The sequence below is a fragment of the Protopterus annectens genome, chromosome 3.part0, assembly GCF_019279795.1.
Source record: "Protopterus annectens isolate FY-2018-M chromosome 3.part0, PAN1.0, whole genome shotgun sequence".
Classification (NCBI taxonomy): domain Eukaryota; kingdom Metazoa; phylum Chordata; order Ceratodontiformes; family Protopteridae; genus Protopterus; species Protopterus annectens.
The window spans coordinates 1,863,271,294-1,863,292,000 of NC_056731.1; the positions used below are offsets into that span (position 1 = coordinate 1,863,271,294).

Genomic DNA, 20,707 nt, shown 5'->3' on the forward strand with positions numbered 1-20,707 from the left:
CTGTTCATACCATCTTAGAGTTCTTGTCTTCCTTGTTCCATGATGGCGTGGCTCCTGCCACCATTAGAGTTCAATTGGCTGCTGTCTCAACCTTCCATGTAGGCTTTAACGGCTCCAACATTGTCACACAGACTATGTAAAGCATTCTTAAAAGGAACCCACCACCTCAGGCCACCTATTAGGCATCCTGTCTACCCCTGGAATTTGAATCTGGTTTTATCCCAACTGATGCTCGCCCCCTTTGAACCTGCTTCATCTTGCCATTTAAAGTTTTTGTCTTGGAAAACTTTATTCCTGGTAGCCATTACATCTGCACGTAGGGTCTCCGACCTTCAGGCCTTGTCTTCCAAACCCCCATACTTGATTTTTCACTCTGATAGGGTATCCCTCAGGACTAATCCTACCTTTCTTCCCAAAATCGCTTCAGAAAATAACTTAAATCAGTCCATTGAGCTCCCAACCTTCTTCAAACACCATACCAACAAACTGGAATATATGTTACACAAGCTTGAAGTACATAGACAACTGAGGTTCTATCTAGATAGAACGAAGGATTTCAGACAATCGGATCAACTCTTCGTTTCTTATGCAGACAATAAGAAAGGTTTCGCAGTGTCAAAAACCACAGTATCCAAGTGGCTCTCTGACTGCATCAGATTCATTTATGCTTCCACGAATCAACCATTAGAAACTAACATCAAAGCCCACTGTACACGAGCTGTTTCTACGTCATTGGCTCATGCAGCTCGCTTGCCTTTAGATACCATCTGTGCAGCTGCCACATGGTCAAAACCTCACACGTTTATTACTCATTACAAAGTGGATAGGACCTCCAGGGACAGGGCTACGTTTGGTTCCACTGTGCTCAGGAATGTTCTCCCGTGAGCCACCCAGGGTTAGGGTGCTTGGGACGCTACCCACGTGTAAGAACAAAACGGTGAGATAGAACAACTTCACATAAAGAAGTTATGTCCTTACCATAACGTTCCATGTGAGTTGTTCATCTCGCCTTTTGTTCTTACATTCCCGCCCACCTTCCCCTCCAGTCGAAGAGATGGTTGCCTTGGAGGATTGGTTCAGTTGTCAGTCTGTTAATACATTCCAGCTCTTCTTGCTTCCTTTTACTGTTATAATTATCTAAGCAGGTAGACTCCATAGTGTTATTCTGTCGGTAGGCTGTCTTGGTTGCAGCACACTAGATCTGGGGATGTACAGTAGAGCATCATGGGATATACACTAGGTCTCGAGCTTCTCTGAGAGTCTGAGCTTGAAAAGCGGCCGATTCGGAGCCTAGGGATCGGCTCCGACCCCACGTGTAAGAACAAAAGGCGAGATGAACAAGTCACATGGAACGTTATGGTAAGGACATAACTTCTTTTTATGTGTCCGTTTTGGCTAACCAGAGATCTTTGCAATGAAGGAGGACTTGAACAGCGTCATCCAGGGAGGAATACTGAACTTCGCGGTTCTCGTTGGTCATAACTATCACTGACCAAAGAGACTTGAGGGAACGATAAGTGATTATTAACCAAAATTACTTGTCCTTTGTCTTGAGCACCAGACCTGGGGGATGTAAATGATTCAAAGGGTGAATTCTGAAATGGACAAGCTATCCTGCCTTTTTGAATCTCCTTAACTATTAGACTGTTTATGGGTGCCTAACCTTTTACTGATTTAAAATTCATACCAGATGACGAGTTAGTACTAACTCCAGCCTTGTCTGCCAAACTCAACCTGAAGCCATTTAACAAGTAAACAGCAAACAGGTAAACAGGTTAAACCTCTAATTTTATAAACATATAGTTCCATGTTGGCTTATCTGATTTTAAGAAAGGAAATGATTTTGTTGTTGAAACCCCAAAAGGAAGTTTCATTTGTGTGTCTGTTACATTATTAACTGTCCTTTTAACTGCTGCAGTCTCTACTTTGGCTGTATCTAATTCATTTGGCTCTAAAATTAGCAACTTTCTGTCAGCTTTGAAGTTATGAGCACCACTGTTAGTTGCATATGGAAAACACTCTAGTTTCAAAATGGAACAGAGGTTTCAATATAGTGGGCTACACCTGTTTATATCTCATATTTCTTATTTGACACTTCCTCACAGTATCAAAACTGTGTTTACCATTTAAACATTTGTTCATAGAAATCATGATTACTTTTTGAACTTACTACAAACTTTTCAATGCCTTTGTTTCCTGAAAGCATACCAACAATAGATAAGCTGCATTTCAGAGTACGTTTGACAAACTTTGCAAGTGTGTACACTTTGAAAAATCTTGTGAGTGTTTGTAAAAGACAAACTTCTTGCTCAAGGACTGTGGGGCTGTTTTCTAGATGTGCATCTTTTTCTAGTATAGCTTATGAATCTGTAAGATTCTGAAGGTTTTCACAATACTTTATATATTACTCACACTTTATGTATTTAGCACTTCATTTGTGTACTGGCAGGATTACGAAAACATCAGTCTGATATTTTCAGTTAGAATAACTAATAAAATTGCAAGCCTTTTTTGGGGGGAGGGGCGTGGAATGTACCATCTCACATCTGTGCTAATTTCAATACGGGGCCATTGATGGCCCACACAGTATGCAATTACAGTTGTGAAAAGACTGGGCTGATTTCCAATAACTTTGTTGATGAGTTAGCCTATATATCATGCTTTTAATTCTTTCTGAAAATAAAATGCTGTCAAAGTGCACGTATTATTTTATTGTCAAAGAGCAAAAAAAAAAAAAAAAAATCAAACTGAAACACAAAACAGCAAACCATAGCACCTAATCTTCCTGCTGGAGGGCAATGCCCCCTGCACCTCCCCACACTTAAGTATACAAACTCCAAGGTTGCACCAACTCAGGAAAAAGAGAAACATTTCCAGGATTTGCTCAAGTACTGCCCTTATGCCTCCATTTCCCTGAACTAGAATTCTACAGAAAGCCAAAAAAAAAATGACGACAAATACCCCAAAACACAAAAACGTTTGAATTATTATTCTAATTTCCTTAAAAACTCAAACATGTTTTTTCATCAGCGTGCACATTTTGAATAATTCCAACAAAAAAAACATGCGCTGGCATTTGTTCACACTTCACTCCATCTGTACATCTGCAGATGTTTTTCCTTATGTGCATTTACACATAATGACCTCAGCTGTCCATATACATGTTATGTATGAGTTATCACTGCACACATTTCCTTCTGTGTTGAAACACTGGTATTGTTTGTCACTTGTACAGTTGGTTGAATTATGTGACAGTAGAAGTTTAATTCCTGGACTTTCCCCTTTCTTCATCTTTGTGCAATCTGTGAGTTAGTATATTTAATTTCCAGGGATGTGGGGGTGGAACCTCCCACATACATTTTTTTTATTTTTTGAATAGCAAATGTAACCTATTGGTTTACATTTGCAATTACCTTTTTTTTCACTGAATTTGCGTGCAATTAATGGTAATCACCAAAGAGTTCTTTGTGTTGTGTCTCAATCAAACTCACCAGCGCTCATTCATTATAAACTCATAAACGTATTTATATATGTGTATATAAATAAATGCATTTTTGAATTCTCTTCTGTGAAGGTTTGCAAACATTATGGGTAGCTGTTGAACATACAAGGAGTGCAATTATGATTCTTGCAAGTATGGAAATAAATGAAATAGGTTCATAGGTTCATAGGTTCATACTAGGCTATCTGCCCGAGGGCATTTACAAGCCTAGCCCATCGTTTTGTGGCTTGCGCCACCCCTTTAGTATGGGGAACTATACCCATTATTTTGCTGTGCCTCTGTCGAGCAGTGACACTGAGGTTATCCCTGGGGTATATCTGTGATCTCCCATCCATTGGTCAAGATTTCTCTTGAACAAGGCCAGCGAGGTGCTCTGCCTCACATGTACCGGGATTTTGTTCCACAGCATAGGGAGTCTTTGGGTGATGAATCTATCCCTCCAGCACGTCCTATTAATAGCCGTGTCAAGGTTTAAGTCTCCCGCCTTGTGGCTCTGATGGATCTAGATTTTTGAGGTGAAGCATATTCATCAAATCTGGGTTTGACATGGCCTTGTATGTTAGGCAAAGGTCACCTCTGAGCAGCGGTGCGACTGAATAGAGCTGGAGTTCTTTCAGTCGGGCAGCATAGGACAGATTTTTGAGACCCTTTATCCTTTTGGTGAGGAACTTTGTGGCCTCTCCAGCTGCTGCAAGTGTCGGGTCAGATACATTCGAATGGGGCATTGTACTCAATCATTTGTCTGATGAGTGATGAGTAAAGGGAGACTATGACCTCCCTTGATCTAGATGAGAATCCCTTCATGATAAGGTGGGCAATGTAGAAGGTCTTCCTAACTACTTTAGCTACATGGGTGTCGAATGACAGACTACTATCAACCTGGGTCCCCAGGTCCCTGATAACTTCTTCTGTGCTCAGTGGATTGCCACCTATTTGGTAGCTAGGGGTAACCTTGTTTTCGAAGGGTATGACTATGCATTTTTGGCATTTAATTTTAGGCCGTGGCTCTGGCACCAGTTATCCGTTCTGTGAGACCCTTCTGAAGGATATCTGTATCAGATGTGTTTTCTACTATGGCCCAGTTTGCAGTCATCTGCAAACTTTGTCAGCCATAACCCTCCTGTGTTTGCTTGTACTGGAAAAGTAGATGCCAAACAAGAGTGGGCCCAGGACTGAGCCCTGTGGGACACCACTTGTGACAGGCTTTGAGTCTGACATGGCGCCAGCAACTCTGACCCTGTGGGTTCTGTCACTCAGCCAGTTTGCAACCCATCTTGTGATGTATGGGTTGACATTTAAGCTGATGAGTTTTTCAATGATACCGAGTGGGGTATTGTATCGAAGGCCTTAGCCAGATCGAGGTAGGCTGTATGGACTGCCTTTCCCTCATCAATGGCTTTGGTGACTGTTTCGAAAAAGTCAACCAAGTTTAAAAGGCATGATCTGCCTTTGACAAAGCCAAACTGGGTTGGATCCAAAGTCTGCAAATTCCCTATGCCTTTATTTATGAGGTCCATTATGATCCTCTCCATGGCTTTGCAGATAAGGCTTGTCAAGCTAATGGGCCGGTAATTTCCAGGGTCGGTGGAGGCACCGCCTTTGTGAAGTGGTACCACAGTTGCAGTGCGCCACTCCCTGGGTACGTATCCAGAGGTAAGACTTTGATTAAACAGCTGTCCTAGCTGTGGGTTTAATTCCTCATTGAGTTCATGTATGATAAATCTGTGAATCTGGTTTTGTGAAGAATACTTTCTTTTAAGTACAGCTGTCTTTATTACAGTGTATTTAAGTAGAAGGCATGTGGTTCGAAACAGCTGTCTGTGTTGGGGGGGGGTCATGTAGGCAAAGTCCCTTGCAGAATATCTTGAATGATGTAACAGTGGCTTTCACAATTCTGTTTGAATCCTATTTTAGTTTACAAAGTGTCAGGCTTCACACTTGCAGCCTTTGACGTCTGATAGGGAGCTGACAGTGCCGCTATTGTCACACCAGAATTACCTTTATTCACTATTTTAAAATCAATGTCCTGTTAATACTCAGTGCTAATACAGCTTGTTGTTTCCCATTCTTTTTAAATGTACACAATTAATTTCTCAGTACTTGGCAACAAATGTCAGGAAAATACATTTTGTTTTGACTTGTACCACTTTTGTTGAAATGTTTTACAGCATCCAGTGTACTGCGTTAATGTAGTCGGAACTCAGAATGCTCACAACCTTATCACAGTCTCCACTGATGGCAAAATGTGCTCCTGGAGTTTGGATATGCTCTCTTTTCCACAGGTGAGTGTACCACTCTAGAGATTATTGAATATGTTTGTTTTTTTTGCATTAAAATGAGTTGTGTGGAAAATTGTGGGACTTACATTACTTCTCCTGAACCGGATAACTCCTTCATATACATTGATTGCTTATAGATAGAGTTCCCTGATAACTACAAGTGAACGTATGATGCAGGTGCTGATGGTTTAGTACCCCAAAAAGCGGAGGAAAATGTCATTTTCAGCTGAAAAGTAATGAGTAGTGATTCAGAGTCGTAGTACAAACTGCATAGCACCCTGAAAAAAGACTAGGGCAGCCTTAAGTAATGAGTAGTGATTCAGAGTCGTAGTACAAACTGCATAGCACCCTGAAAAAAGACTAGGGCAGCCTTACAGATAATTCACAGAAAGCAGCATAAAGTATAGGTAATTTGCTGGACCAGAAGCTGGACGATGATGTACTTACTGTACATAAACAGATGGTCAGGTCAGCATGAATATCGGTATTAATGCAATTTAGCGACCAGGGTACTGTGTGCCAAAGGTGTTATGTGAGGTAGTGGATCATTGTAGTAGTTACCATCTTCACAGACCCTAAGCCCCACTGCACATTGCTTCAGCAAAGCTTCCAGAACTGGCAGATCTGCAACACTAGTGAAGCTTGTGCAAACACTTGTGCATGTGCATGCAACCATACACATGTATTTAGGAAATTGTATAGGTAAATGTACAGACTGTATATCTGGATACCTAAATGAATATACTGAGACACTAGAAACAGCACAGTATTGTGGGAAAAAAGAAAATTAGATAAATGAAAAACAAAAACTGTTGCTCTGCCTAGCCAAAAAGGTACCTTGGCTTTTGCCACCCAAGAAAATTATTTTCCTGTGCCCCTGTCAAGCAGAACCACAGAAGTGATCCCCGGGGTGAATTTCCTATTACACATCCAGGCATCAACATTTTTCTTGAATAGTGTTAATGAGGAGCTCTGTTTGACAAAGATAGGTAGTCTGTTCCAGAGTATGGGAAGTCTCTGGGACAGGAATCTATCCCTCCAGCATGTTCTGTTTATTGTGGTGACAAGGTTTCGGTCCCTAGAGCGTGTAGCTTGGAGGGATTGGGATTTCTTAAAGTGGAGCACGTCCAACAGCTCTAGGTTTGACATAGCTTTGTATGTTAGGCAGAAATCGCCTTTGAGTAGGCAATATGCGACGGAGTAAAGCTGGAGTTTTTTGAGACAGTCTGCGTAAGACATCTGTTTGAGGCCAGTAATCCTCTTTGTGAGGTATTTTTGCAGCCTTTCTAGTTGTAGATGTCTTGTGAGGTACATACCAAAAGAGGAGTTGTACTCTATAATGGGTCTAATGAGTGATGAGTAGAGGGGAACAGTGACCTCTTTTTTTTCTGGATGAGAAAACTTTTGTGATGAGGTGTGCCACGTAGAAGGATTTCCTGAGAACTGTGGCGATGTGTTTATCAAAGGAGAGACTACTGTCCACCTGTGTCCCAAGGTCTCTTAACACACTTTCGGTGTTAAGTAGACTACTGCCTATGTGGTAGTTCATGGGTACAGAGTTTTTACCAAAGGGATGACAATGCACTTTTTGGCATTGAGCTTGAGACCATGTCTTTGGCACCAGGCATCTGTCTCGGTGAGGCCCTTTTGTAGGATGTCCACATCATTAGGAGTTTCAATTATGGCTCCTAATTTGCAGTCATCTGCAAATTTAGTTAGCCAAAGACCTTCTGTGTTAGCCTGTACTTCAGAGAAGTAGATACCAAACAGGAGAGGACCCAGGACTGAACCCTGTGGTACTCCACTTGTCACTGGTCTGAAGTCTGATTTGGAGTCTGCTACTTTCACGATGTGAGTTCTGTCAGTAAGCCAGTTGGCAAACCATCTTGTGACATAGGGATTTATACCTAGTTTAGTGAGTTTATCTATAATTCCCGAGTGGGGGATGGTGTCGAACGCCTTGGCGTGATCTAGATAGGCTGTGTGAACCACCTTACCCTCATCTATGGCTTTGGTGACTACTTCAAAGAAGTCTATCAGGTTTAGGAGACATGATCTGCCTTTTACAAACCCAAACTGTGTGGGGTCCAGAGTTTGGAGATCTCCAATGTCTTTGTTTATGATTTCCATGATGATACGTTCCATGGCCTTGCAGACGAGGCTCATCAGGCTAATGGGGCGGTACTTCCCTGGGGTCTGTTGTGGCCCCCCCTTTGTGGAGTGGGATAACTGTCGTGGTGCACCATTCAATAGGCACAAAGCCTGAGGTGAGGCTATGATTGAACATGGTACTTAGGCGTGGTGCCAGTTCATTCTGTAGTTCATGTAGAAGGCAGCCTGGGATGTTGTCAGGTCCCATGGATGCTGTGTTCTTCGATTTGGAGAGTGAAGTTTTTACCTGTGCAGCCCTGATTACAGGAACTTTGCATTCTTCCGGTATAAAGATGGGCCCTTTAGGGGGTGAGAGGGGGGTAAAGTTAGCACTGAACCTATCTGCCAGGATGTTGGCAATATCAGTTGGTTCTGTATATTTAGTGTCATTGTGCTGTAACTCAGAGCAGATCTGAGTGTTGCCATTGAGATTTTTGACATAGCTATAGAGTGCTTTGTGGTTGTCTTTAGAATCAGTGGCAATTTTGTTTTCATAACTAGCTTTGGAGGATTTTATAAGGGATCTCAGCTTCTTACTGAGGCTGACCAGGGAGTTCCTCCAATCGAGGGATTTTACTCTTTTTTTGCAACAGTTTTTCTTCTGTTGTAGAGTTTATTTATGGCAGAAGACCACTAGATTGGCTTCCTTTTTTGGAGGATAACATATTGGTTCTGTTAGGGATAGCACGATCCATGCACTCGTGTAAGTGATTATAAAGTGCATTTGTGTAGGATTCAGCAGTCGTACCTCTATTGTCCATCTGCATGGGTGTCATGAAGTTTGCTACTTCTGTCTTAAGAAGTGTGAAGTTGGCTTTGGAGACATTTTTTATGGTTGTTTTCCTAATGGGGGGTGGGAGCAGGATGTTGATGTCTAGGGTGATTAGCTAGTGGTTGGATCTGACCAACGAGGAGCTGACCTGTGGTGTGGAACACTGGTCACCCATGTTGGTGATGACCAGGTCTAGGATATTGCTGCCTCTGGTGGGGGTGTGGATAAGTTGATCCAAAGCATTGGAAATGATGATTTCCAGAAAACGTTGAGCAAAAGAGTTGGTGCATGAGTAGTTTTCCCAGTTAATGGTAGGGTAGTTGAAATCACCAATTATTAGAGTGTGTTGGGTTGTACCTTAATATTTTCCAGTGTATCAAGAAAAGAGGAGTGGGAATCCTGGGGCTTGGTGGGGGGTCTGTAGCAAGCTACAATCTGGATTGCAGTTTTGCCCAGAGTTAGTTGAACTTGGATAATCTTGGCTGCATTATGCTGAGCAACTAGCTTAGAGGCGTGGATATCCTTAATGAATGTGGACACGCCTCCACCTTTAGTGTTTTGGTCCGGGTTTGGTGGCCGAAAGGTGTGGTATGAATTATAGCCTGGTAATGCAGGGGTGTTCTCTGGAGCTTTGAACCAAGTCTCTGTCACTGCACAGATGTCAATGTTTTCCATTTTAAGGAGTGCCTCGAGTGAGTGCATTTTGAGGTTTAGACTTCTAACATTGAGTAGCACTACCCTCGGATTTTGCTTGCTTGTACCTGTTATGGTGGTGAATTTGTCATTTGAACCTTGCCTAAAAAAGGCACTATAGGGGTAGCAAGAGCCTTTGCCAGTATCCGGAATCCCAAGGGTGACAGGTGCAGGCCATCTCTGGCAAAGCAGCGTGGTCTGTTGATCATATCATCTCAGGCAGACAGATACTGGATTCCCTTAGAATGACACCAGAAGCTTAGCCAATTGTTAAAGTCAATCATTTTGCCCTTGTACTGTGGTGTCATTCTGGGTGATGGCAGGATGCTACTCAGGGAAAGGGTCATACCGGCCTGGGCTACAAGATCAGAGAGCTCCTCCGTGTCTCTTTTCATGTAGTCCAGGGAGGTACGTCTCAGGTCATTCACACCAACATGGACAATGACAGTCATATTTGTGCTTGTTGAGTGACCTGAGTGCATGTGTTATGTGGCGGATCCTGGCACCTGACAGGCAGCTGACAGTAATTTTTCCTTGTTTAGCCTGGTGAGTGGAACATCAGTGTGCCTGACTATAGAGTCACCTATGACTAGAGTGTTGGGTACGTTATGCTTTATGGGCCGTAGTTGAGTGGCACACTGAGTGTGTGGGCTATATGTCATTTGGGTTGTGTTGGGGGGGGTGGAGGCTGCTTGCATTTCTGCTTTGGAGGTCTCTGTTGTTTGGGCAGATTTGTACTGAGTGCCTCAGCGAATGTAGGTGTGTATTTTGTGGTTCTGTGTGTGTGTTTTGGTGGTGTAGGTTTTGAGGGACTATGTGATGAGTGTGATGCGGTGCAAGTGTTTACCTTCTCCTCTTGACTGTCTAGGCCAGTCTTTGGTGAAGAGAGCTTTGTTTCCAGTTTGGCTATATAAGTGCATCTCTCACAGGTCGTAGTGTTGGGTGGTAGGAGGAGAGGGTTGTCTGTGTACATGACGCAATTGTTGCATTGTCCCAAGATGCCCAGATTCATCAGGTAGACAGGAGAAAACACCGGGAGCTGACCTTTAGACATGCCTGAATAGGTGCTTATTTATTAAGTACTAAAAACTGTTTTCCTTTAGACAAGTGAGGAAAGTTGAGTGCTCTAGTAATTTGTAACTTATTTAGTGCTTACAATGAGTTCTGAACAAGCGCTGAGATCTAAGAAACAGATGAGTGCTAAAACTAAAAAGCTGGCTAGTTGCAAGGGAAATTTTGAAGAACAGACTTTATGGCGCAAGGAATAGTTTAACCCCAGTTGGGGGGGAGGCTTAGGAGCTCACAAACAGTCCTGTACACAGCAAATCCATATCTGACCTGCCACAGGAAAGGGGGAAGCAAGCTTAGAATTTTTTTTTCAGTAAAGTGGAAATGGAGAAAGCTGGAAGAGAAGTTAATTCAACGTTAAGAATCTGAGTGGGTTGGCCTTCACAAATGTTCTCTATTAGATTGAGTGAACTAATGACACTAGACTGGGAGGAGTGTCACAGATCAAATATGCAGTATGGGCGGGCAACTGCAAAGCCACCAAGTATAAGAACACACAACACTAGGGGGGTTCCTAGCTGTAGCCACTAAAACTAAATGAAAGTTTTAAACAGATGAAGGAGCAGACTCGAGAATGCTTTTAACTGTAACAGACAAAAATGCACAGAAAAGTTCGGATAGAGCACTCACAAACAGAAAATACAACTCTCAGTATGAAAAAGCAGTTTACAGTTAATGTTAAAACAGTATAAAACAGTACATAAATGCAGTGAAACAATAAAAAAGCTTTATAACAGTGCAAAAATATAGTAGATCAACTGTATAGCACAATTATAAGCATTTCAGAAGTGCAGTTCAGTGAAATAAGTGTAAGAAATAACTTAGCCTGCTCTTGGAATCTTAAGGAATTTCCACTTATGCAATGCAATCCAGAGCCTGACAATACTGTCCTGTCCTTGGCCATTACAGCTCTATGTGGTTGAGCAATGTTTCCTCAATGTGGTCAAGTTACAGAATACAATGTTTCATTGAGATGCAAATGTGAGTTATGTAAAAATGGGTAATGAAACAAACCCAAGGCAAATATATTTTTTTAATTATACTTTTCTTGTGTGTATACCAGGACTCCCTTTCCTACCCCCCTGCTTAAATATATTTCTGTAGATCTGTGTGTTCCATAAAGCAAATCTCTGTGCATACAAATAGGTATGTGCCTGTGTTTGTGTATGTTTTCTTACATAAGCATATCCTTCCCAACATGTTACTACCATGTGTGTACTGGCAGTAGTTCATCTGACAGGTAAGGTGTACTGTACCACCCAAATGCTCTTTGAAGCACCCATAGAAATCAAGGACTTTTGTAGAAGTAACTCCAGGATGTTCAGGCTTCAATGCTGTTTGACTTTGATTCAATAACCCCCCCCCAATTTGGGTGCAGACTGATTAATTCTTCCCCTGGGCAAGTAGACTGCATTACTTTGTCCGTCATCGAAACGTCTCCTTAAGTTGGGCAAAGAATGCAGTGTTAATCCTTACTTTGCATAGAGTGCTGTGCTGTTCATCTTTCAGTTAATTCACCCTCTCAAGTCTCTTCAAACTGCAGTTTTCAGCCATAGGGTAGACAGGTTTCTCTAGAGTGCACCTCTCCCTTTCTGAAACCCTTGTCAGTCGTGGACAGCCATGTTCTCATGCAGGGTGTAAGTAACTGTGTCTTTCTTGTAGCAGTCATTGTGCCCACGACATGAGCACTATACTGAGATTTAGCACTCTGTCATGCTTGTCCATCAGTGGTACACTGAGCACATATTGACAGCCACATAATGTTCAGTGAATCACATAGCTGTCAGTACGATGGCTTGCATGGCCCTCCCTTCTATATCTGTCATGAAGTGTACAGTATCTTAATGTATCATATTGAGCTGAACACGGAGCCATTAATAACACTGTGTTAAACAGTAAGCAGTGTACTTTGATCAGTCACCATTAACAAGTCCTGTCTCTCTTACTGTGCGTCTTCATGGTAGTTATAAATCTTTCACACAGTAATCACATTTAAAGTAATATCAGCTGGTCTTATAAACTTTATCTGGAGATAGCATTTCTATTTTTGTGTAGCAAACAGTACAGGAGATTGTAGTTGGACAGTTACACATCTAAAGCCTATATGTTTATATATATATATATATATATATATATATATATATATATATATATATATATATATATGTATATATAAAATATGAATTGTTGTCAGACTGATAGCAGAATTATATTCTGACTGGTTTCCAAGGAAGCAATTAAGTATAAAGAATTTTTGTCATCCTCTTTTAAGGAGTGAGCGTCAGTTTTCCACTTTATGCTAGTCAGAAAAACGTATTTTATTTTGCTGACTTTTACTTTTTCTTTGTGATAAATGCATTAAGGGCATGCAGTCCCCTGTTTACAGTGATATGACTGGAAATTATTTAATCATTCATTCATTCACTCATTCAGTCTTTAACCAGAAACATTTTTCCCATAGATCCCTGTTCAACCACGACTCAACCAAAGAAAAAAGTATTTACACATCAACAAATACACATGTATGTGTGTATAAGTATATATATCTACACACACACACACACACACACACACACACACACACACACACACACACACTGTATGTCATTAAATCAAAAATTCACATCATTAAGCCTTAATATAGTTCTAATTGATGAGAAAAAATAATTTATGTAAAAAAAAAGCAAAAACAACACAAGCACTTATTTTTTGCAGTGGTATTTGCTTCCCTGCACCCTCTTTGTAGGAGCAGTTTTCCCACACTGCTTGCTACTGAAATACACCAACTCTGAGATCACAGCACAGTGGTGAAAAAGCAAATTCCAGATCCCCTTTGTTCTACTATCTGACACACAAAAAAAGCTGGAAATGTGCAATCATCAGATTTTGATCAGCTGTATTGGCTTTTTTTTTTTTTTATCTTTTCAACATCTTGAATTGTTGATCATAAGAATGAAATTGTGTGTATGTGTTTGTGTACACACATGTATATGTAGAGGATATAGTGCCAGAAGCAGCCAATCTGGGGCTTACAGAACTGTAAGATCTGGGAACAGCACAGAAACAGGATAGCAGAGAGGTTTCCTTCTCAATGGAGACGTTTTTGTCAAGTACAGACATTTGCCTGTGAATGGTAAGGGAGTATTTGACAGATGGTCTTTAGTATGTTGATAGGGGAGAGGGGGAAGGAGGCTGATTACCATCGTAGAGACCAGAATCTGAATAAGAGAGATTTGAAGGCAATTGGAAAGCCTAGGACTTGGATTTGTCTGTCAGTAGTAAGTTATGTCATTGCATGTTGAATTACACTGATCTGTAATACTAGACTGTGTTTGCATTATTTGGGGGAGGGGGGTGTAGAAACAAAGTTAAGATAGCTCACTAAGAAAGTTCAAGAATCTGTTCTTAAATGCTTAAAGTAAAATTTAATATTTTATTTTACCAAGGCAGTCTGTGTGGTTTACATGAAAGTTAGTAAGTGTTAAGGTGCAAGTTTTCCCCTTATTAACAGAACTGGGGCAGAAAGTCTGGAGATATAATGGCAAAAATATTGAACATAGCTTAAGCTTGTGTTCTCGGAGAGTTAATAATACCCAGAAGTATTGCACCTTTAGGAGAAGTTTGGCATATTTGATTTCTGCTGCCTGTAACTATTGTAAAATGCATAGAAAATGCTTTTAAGCTACTCTGAGTTTAAAAAAAAGTGAGCTCAGTATGTGTATTGCTGTGGTTGAGGGATCGTCCCTCCAAAAAGAAGTACTGATGAATGAAGTCTTAGTTGGCTGCTAGCTCAATGGAATATTCTATAGAGATTTGCTAAACTGTGCAGTTTGCTTTGCTTCAAGGTGGTTCGATAAAACTTAAACTAAAATGCATTTTTAACTGCATCTTGTTAAGTGATGCTGGATAGAGTCATTAGAGTTTGTTCTTTCTTTGCCACACCCAAATGAAGAAAGGACAGAAAGAGAAACAGTGACATTGAAAGTAGAAAGGAAGTGAAACAGTGATTGAACCAACTTTAAAATAACTATACAGCATAAAATAGTGGCAGAATGCATGTGCTATGACACTACTGAGAGGTTATTACTTAAAAAGTACAAAGTAAATTGCTGAAAGGTTGTTTATCAAAGTTATGCACAGTGAATGTACCAAGTTGTTGAAAGAAATGCATTGGGGTGAAATGTATTTCTTTTTCAGTATGAAATGTGTTTCAATACTGTTGAGTGTGTGTGAATTTTCAGACTGTAAACAGAAGTTTGCTGCATTTGAAATTAACTGATGAGCTGTGTGGTGTCTGATTACCTGGGGCTTGACAAAAGTTGTAGAAGTTGTGTAAGTGTAAGAAAGTCTTGCTAGCAAATGCCAAATTGTGGGAAAGTGGCAATTTTAAAAGAAGTAGTAATTGCTGTACAGATTCTTGGAAACACTTTGTGGAAATGCGAAGTCTGTGCCTCATAAAGTGAATGGTATAATTGAGTGTTATATGGTGGCTTTCTGAAACAGTAAGTCAGTCAGCTTGAAGGTATTCCCCTGTGTTTTTGAGAGCTAAGCTGGACAGTTCTGAAGTGTGTGCATCAACAAATGGTGACTACATTGCATTTTTAATGACAGTGTGAGCAATGTATGTTTCAAGACTAAGCACTATGCAAAGTAAAATTCAGTAGTATGGTATTTTTTACACAGTTCAAAAGTACTGATGCACAAAAATAAACCAAGTCAGATTTCTGCACTAACTGCTGGTAGTGTGACTAGAAATGATAGCTGACTGGGGGTCATTCTTGGGCTTCTTATTGAACTGTGTGGTGAAAAAATTATATCTGACTACAGAAACTATCTGCAATTAAAGCAAACATGTTTAGTGGAAAGAAGGAATCTAAGCGAATGGAATTGTTGTAGTGAAAAAGAAAAAATAATTATTGGTTGTTGAGGTAAAGCTGCTAGCTCTGTGTTGTACATGATAAAATATTAACAAGCTGCTGGAACAATTTAGATGTGTGGTGTCATACAAGAATGAACAGTATGCTGCCTGCATGAACCAGACATTTATTCTATTTGTTGCTCGACCTGTGTTTAAGGAGGACACTTCTAGCATTTGTGGATTGTCCTGCGTTTAAAGCAAGTGAAAACTATCTATTAATGCTGTCTCATGAGAACTGTATTACTTCTAAAAGACCTAGCTAGTTATAGGTTCATAGTTTTGTACTAGGCTAATCACCACAAGGGTAATTTTAAGTCTAGCCATGCATCCCAAATGTCTTACAAGTTCTGGTACCCTTGATAAGTGTAAGCAGGGGCTTGGGAGATGAAACATTTACAAGCAGGGCCCTGAGAGATGAACCATTTGTAGGCTGCCTGTGTGCATTACAGACATAAGTGCCAAACCAGGGATGAATTTCCTGTTCCCCATTGAATTGCCCAAGTTTTACTTGGATTGGGTTAGGGAGGAACTGTGCTTCAAATGGATGGAGACCTTGTTCCAGAGAAGAGTTAGTCTCGGCTACAAAAGATTTTCCCATGTGGTAGTGGTTTTTCACTGCAAGAGTAAAACATCCCACCTGTTTAGTTCATCTACAGGTCATTGCAGCAAACACATGCGCCACAGTAGAAACTGCTGGAAACTCTGTGCATGTGTAAACCTGTTTGTCAAGAAGTAATCCGTGTTTAGTATGTGAAATGCACAGACAAATGGTAGAACTTTATAGCACTAAGTTGTACAAAGTGCTTGTCTGAAAGAGGACCCCTACAAAATAAGTATGGGTTGTAAGAGCCTTGTGAGAAAGTGTGCGAGAGACCCAAGTAAAAAGCAAATCATCTTCTTGATGAGAGGATTATTTCTAAAGAACTGTTGTAGCAACATAGTTACCCTATAAGTTGTATGGAGGCTTGTTCCAGCAATGAGTAGGTTTTTGTAGCTTTTAAGTGATAACCAAGAAAAATGATTTTTTGTAAATGACCTACAACAGAAAATGTTTGCATTTAACAAAGTATTCTTATTAAAAGACTGGTGGCATTTTGCGAAATTAAGTTTATATAAGGTGCTTATTTTAAAAGTGAAACATTCTCACATGAAAAAGATTATTTGATGATTGAAATAAGAAAACTGTGTTGAGAATAAGGGGGTTCATTGTTGTATAAAGCATAAAAAAGGTGTGGATTCTGAAATTAAACCATCTAAGAATGAAAGGGGGATACACTGCTGTAGAAGTTAACAAGACATAAATCTATATGCAGACCTTGTGAAAATGAGTGCAAGTTGCATGTAACGAAAAAATAAAAGTAAGAGGTAATAAGCAAAATAATGCATATGCTACTGCCATGAAAGTGAAACAAATTAAGCTTCAAGATACAGCAGTGTGAGTCTGAGAAAAAGTGGCTTTAGCCAGAAAATTATAATCACAAATAGTATTGTGGTACAGCAGAGTGGGAATGACTTGCGTCAGAATATTTATAGCATGCAACAGCAAATGGATATTTTTTCAGGCCACTGCTGCAGGTATGCCAAATAAAACCTTCTCTGAAAGTAATGACCCTAGCTCTAAAGATTCAGTCAGTTATAACAGATGATATTCAAGGGCAGACATTTTTCAGTGGGTTGTTAAAAACTACAACTTGTAGAAAAGACAGTGGAGCCTGTTACAGAATATATACTTTGCTACTAAGGCTTAACAAAGAACAAAGGAAAGTAAATGAAACTCTTGTCAGTGCTGCATAACTTTGCAAGATGAAATTAAAACATTATCTGAGAATGTAAAATGCTAAGACAGCCAAAGGGTGTTGTCACCAAAAAGAGAAAAAAAGAACTAGCAGTGCTGGTGCAGATGGATTTTGAAAATGAAGACACCATTACAGTGTGTTTTACAGTGTTGTTGGCTGGCTGTTAGCAGGAAAAGGAGTGGCAAAATAAAACAGAGAAATGGTTGACCTGTCCAAAATACTCTGAACTTTTTATACAAATAGAAAGACAAGAACATAAACTTGAAAGTGTTAAGTCCAGTAACATTAAGGACCAAAAGGAAAAAGAGACATAATGTCTATAGTAGCTAAAATTGGTAGATATGGATTAGTGTGGTTTCGTGGAGGGGAGGCAAACATTTGACAACATTAGTAGAAAAGTGATGATGCAGAGGGGAAGCATAATTTAAGAAAATACCACTGTTAGTGGGTTTTGATGAAGGGAAAACATTCAACAGAGTAAGCTGGGATTTTGAGTAGGGCAGTGGAAGCATTTGCATTCCCTGATGCAACAATACGATTAATTAGGAGGATATCTGAAAGATCAGAGACAAGAGTTAAAGTGGGAGGGTTCCTCTCTGATAAGTTGTCGTTGAACAGGTGAACTATTTGTCATTTACTTTGTTTAGAGCCAGTGGCAAAGAAAATATGGGACTCCGAAATGCAAGGATAAAATCGGTATGGTAATCAAGAAAAATGTTCTTAATTTTTGGTGATATTATTTTGTACCTGATGAATCCAGAAAAGGACAACATAGTGTTTTTAGGGTCTATATTACATCAGCGAATGTTTAGGTTGCAGAGCACCTAAACGTCGACCCCTAAACATTGAAAGCTACAAACCGCGAATGGCTAATTACGCAATTTTTTTAATGGTAAAAATTTGCTTATCAGCAGAAAAGAAAACATACTTTCAAGCCCTAAACAAGTGGGGGCTTCACTCCCACACACCACCTGATGTGGGGGGGGCTGTGCCCCCACACCCCCCTAACTAAATATACCAACTCCGAGATTACTCTGTATCGAGGGAAAGGGCAATTTCCCAATGAAGGTCAAGCGAATTTTTTCCCTGTAAAATATTTGCGTAATTGGCCGTTCACACTTTATAGCTTTTGATGTTTAGGGGTCGATGTTTAGGTGTTTGGCAACCTAAATGTTCGCTGATATAATATAGACTTGTGTTGTGTAACATTTGATACAGCCTCAAGTCTTTTCAGGGTATAAGATTAATAAAGGTAAAACAAAGACCATAGCTGTAAATTATGTACTCTCACATGGATTGGTTCAGCAATACACATTTATGTGGACACGATAAGATGAGGAAGAAATAAAACCAAAAATAATACAAAAACTGGAAGCTCTTGTTTATGGAGAGTGTAGATCAGCATGTGTGTTTATACCTTTAAGAAGCTATCCAAGAGCTTGCACAAGTGTATAAATACTGAGCATGTGCAAACTAGACTGCCATTTTGTAGTAAGCAGCTGAGATGTAAGCATGTATGTAGGTAAGGTCTGTCTGCTAACTAGTTCATTCATATTTAATGATGCTATCTGTCCTGCTGAGTTTCTGTGTATTAAAGCATCTAAATGAAAATTTAGCCTTGTTGTTATATGTGTTAGAGAAGAGTGAGCGACATGGTGTCAGAAGCGGGATGCCTAAAGGACAAGGAATCAGAAACCAGCATATCCAAGGGGCATGAAGTTGAAGGTGGCTTGGATGAAAACAATTATAGGCTCTTGGCTAGAGCTGGAGGAATATAGATGAGCTGAACCAACTTTGCAAAACAGGTCAGAAATGAATGTCTGGTATTAGAACTTGCTCAGCACTATTTCTTTTTGTATAATATGAAACTGGGCATACAGAATGTTCTACATGATATTCACATAAACAGAAATGTACAATATTGATAAGAAATATTCAAATTACTATGGAAAATGTTTGAAATAAAGTCCAAATTGCATAAAACAAAATATGGGGAAATTACCACATTTTTCAATACATGTTTTGTGAAAACGTATTTGTCGTGTTAAGCAAAGATATCCAAGTTATCAGAAGTGTATAAACTGTTCACATGTTTGTGCAGTGTTACAGTAAAAATATTTCACAAAGTATAGCCATTACAAGGCATATTTCACAAAGTGCAGCCATTACAGGGCATATTTTGCAGAGTACAGCCATTACAGAGCATATTTCACAAAGTACAGTATTTCAAAGATATTATTCTGCATTTGGATGTTATTACAAGCTCATAGAACTATTTATACATAATTATAAGGGCCATATTTTCAGAGTGTTTCTGCAAACTTTATGGACATAGCAGATGGATTTTTAAAACCCAGTGCACTTGTGTTTGACAGTAATATTGCTGAGAACTGGAGAGTGTTTGAGCAAGAGTATGACATTTTTATACAGGCTGCATTTTCTGATAAAGGTGACCATACAAAGGCATTCATTCTGCTTAATTTAGCTGGGTCAGAAGCCATAGAAAGGGAAAGTTCATTTGTATATACACCTGCTGTCTATACTGGAGAGGGGGGAAACACATCATATTGTTGTACAGGCGGAGTCAAGGGAGGACCCTGATTACTTGAAATGTAAATTTAGAGAAATGTGTAACCCCCAGGCAAACGTTACAATGGACAGGCACTTATTTTATAGAAGGGCTCAAAAGCCTGGTGAAACTTTTACAGCATATATAACTGACCTGAGAAGTAAGGCTAAAATGTGCAAATTTTGGTGACTTAGGAGATGAATTGATAAAGGACAGACGTGTGTGGTATAAAATAAGATTTTGCTTCGTGACAGTGATTTAACTTTGAATAAGGCCATTGAGATTTGTCAGGTATACGAGCTCACAGAAAAGCACACAAATATGCTTACAAACGAGAGCAGCCATAGAAAGCACGGTGACAGAGCTCATGTTGATAGTATGCAGCATGTTATTAAAAGAAATAGGGCCAAGTACATGGCAGCACCTGTAACCCCTCTATCACTTATTGGTAAATCCCAGAGCTTTCTAGCAAATTCCAGAGTTTGCACAATCTCAATGAAGGATAAGAGTGACTTAAACTCAAAGCATGGGCCCCCACCCAGTTTCATTGCCAGCTGTAATAATTGTGGTGGAAGCCATGAATATAAAAGGGAGAAATGTTTAGAGTTTGTTCAACAATGCCACAAATGCAATAAATGGAATCATTTCAAAAAGTTTTGTAAATCAAAAGGCCCACATTGTTTTACTAAAAGGGAACACTTTAAGAAATGAGTTGATCAGTTAGACAGTGGCAGTTGTACTCTTTATGTTGATTGTGTGTCAGTGCTTCATGAAATGGTCAGTGCAGTAGATTTAAGGGCAAAGAATGAAGTATTTTGTACTGTTCAGATAAATGGCAAACCCATAGAGTTCAAAGATGATAAGGTTCCAAGTGCAATGATATGTCAGCAGAAACATTTACCAGAGTATGTAAAAGTGAAAGGCTTAATTTGGTAAGGTTTGCGAAGCTTGTTGCTTAT

General features: G+C 39.9%; 1 protein-coding gene across 1 annotated transcript in view; it reads left to right on the forward strand.

The window, feature by feature from the left end:
• LOC122797218 (cytoplasmic dynein 1 intermediate chain 1-like) overlaps positions 1-20,707 on the forward strand; it is a 672,499-nt gene that overhangs the window by 158,265 nt on the left and 493,527 nt on the right. Inside the window, exon 3 of the mRNA XM_044066050.1 lies at positions 5,671-5,784. Within this exon, the coding sequence (XP_043921985.1) occupies positions 5,671-5,784 (114 nt within the window). The remainder of the gene's footprint in view (positions 1-5,670; positions 5,785-20,707) is intronic.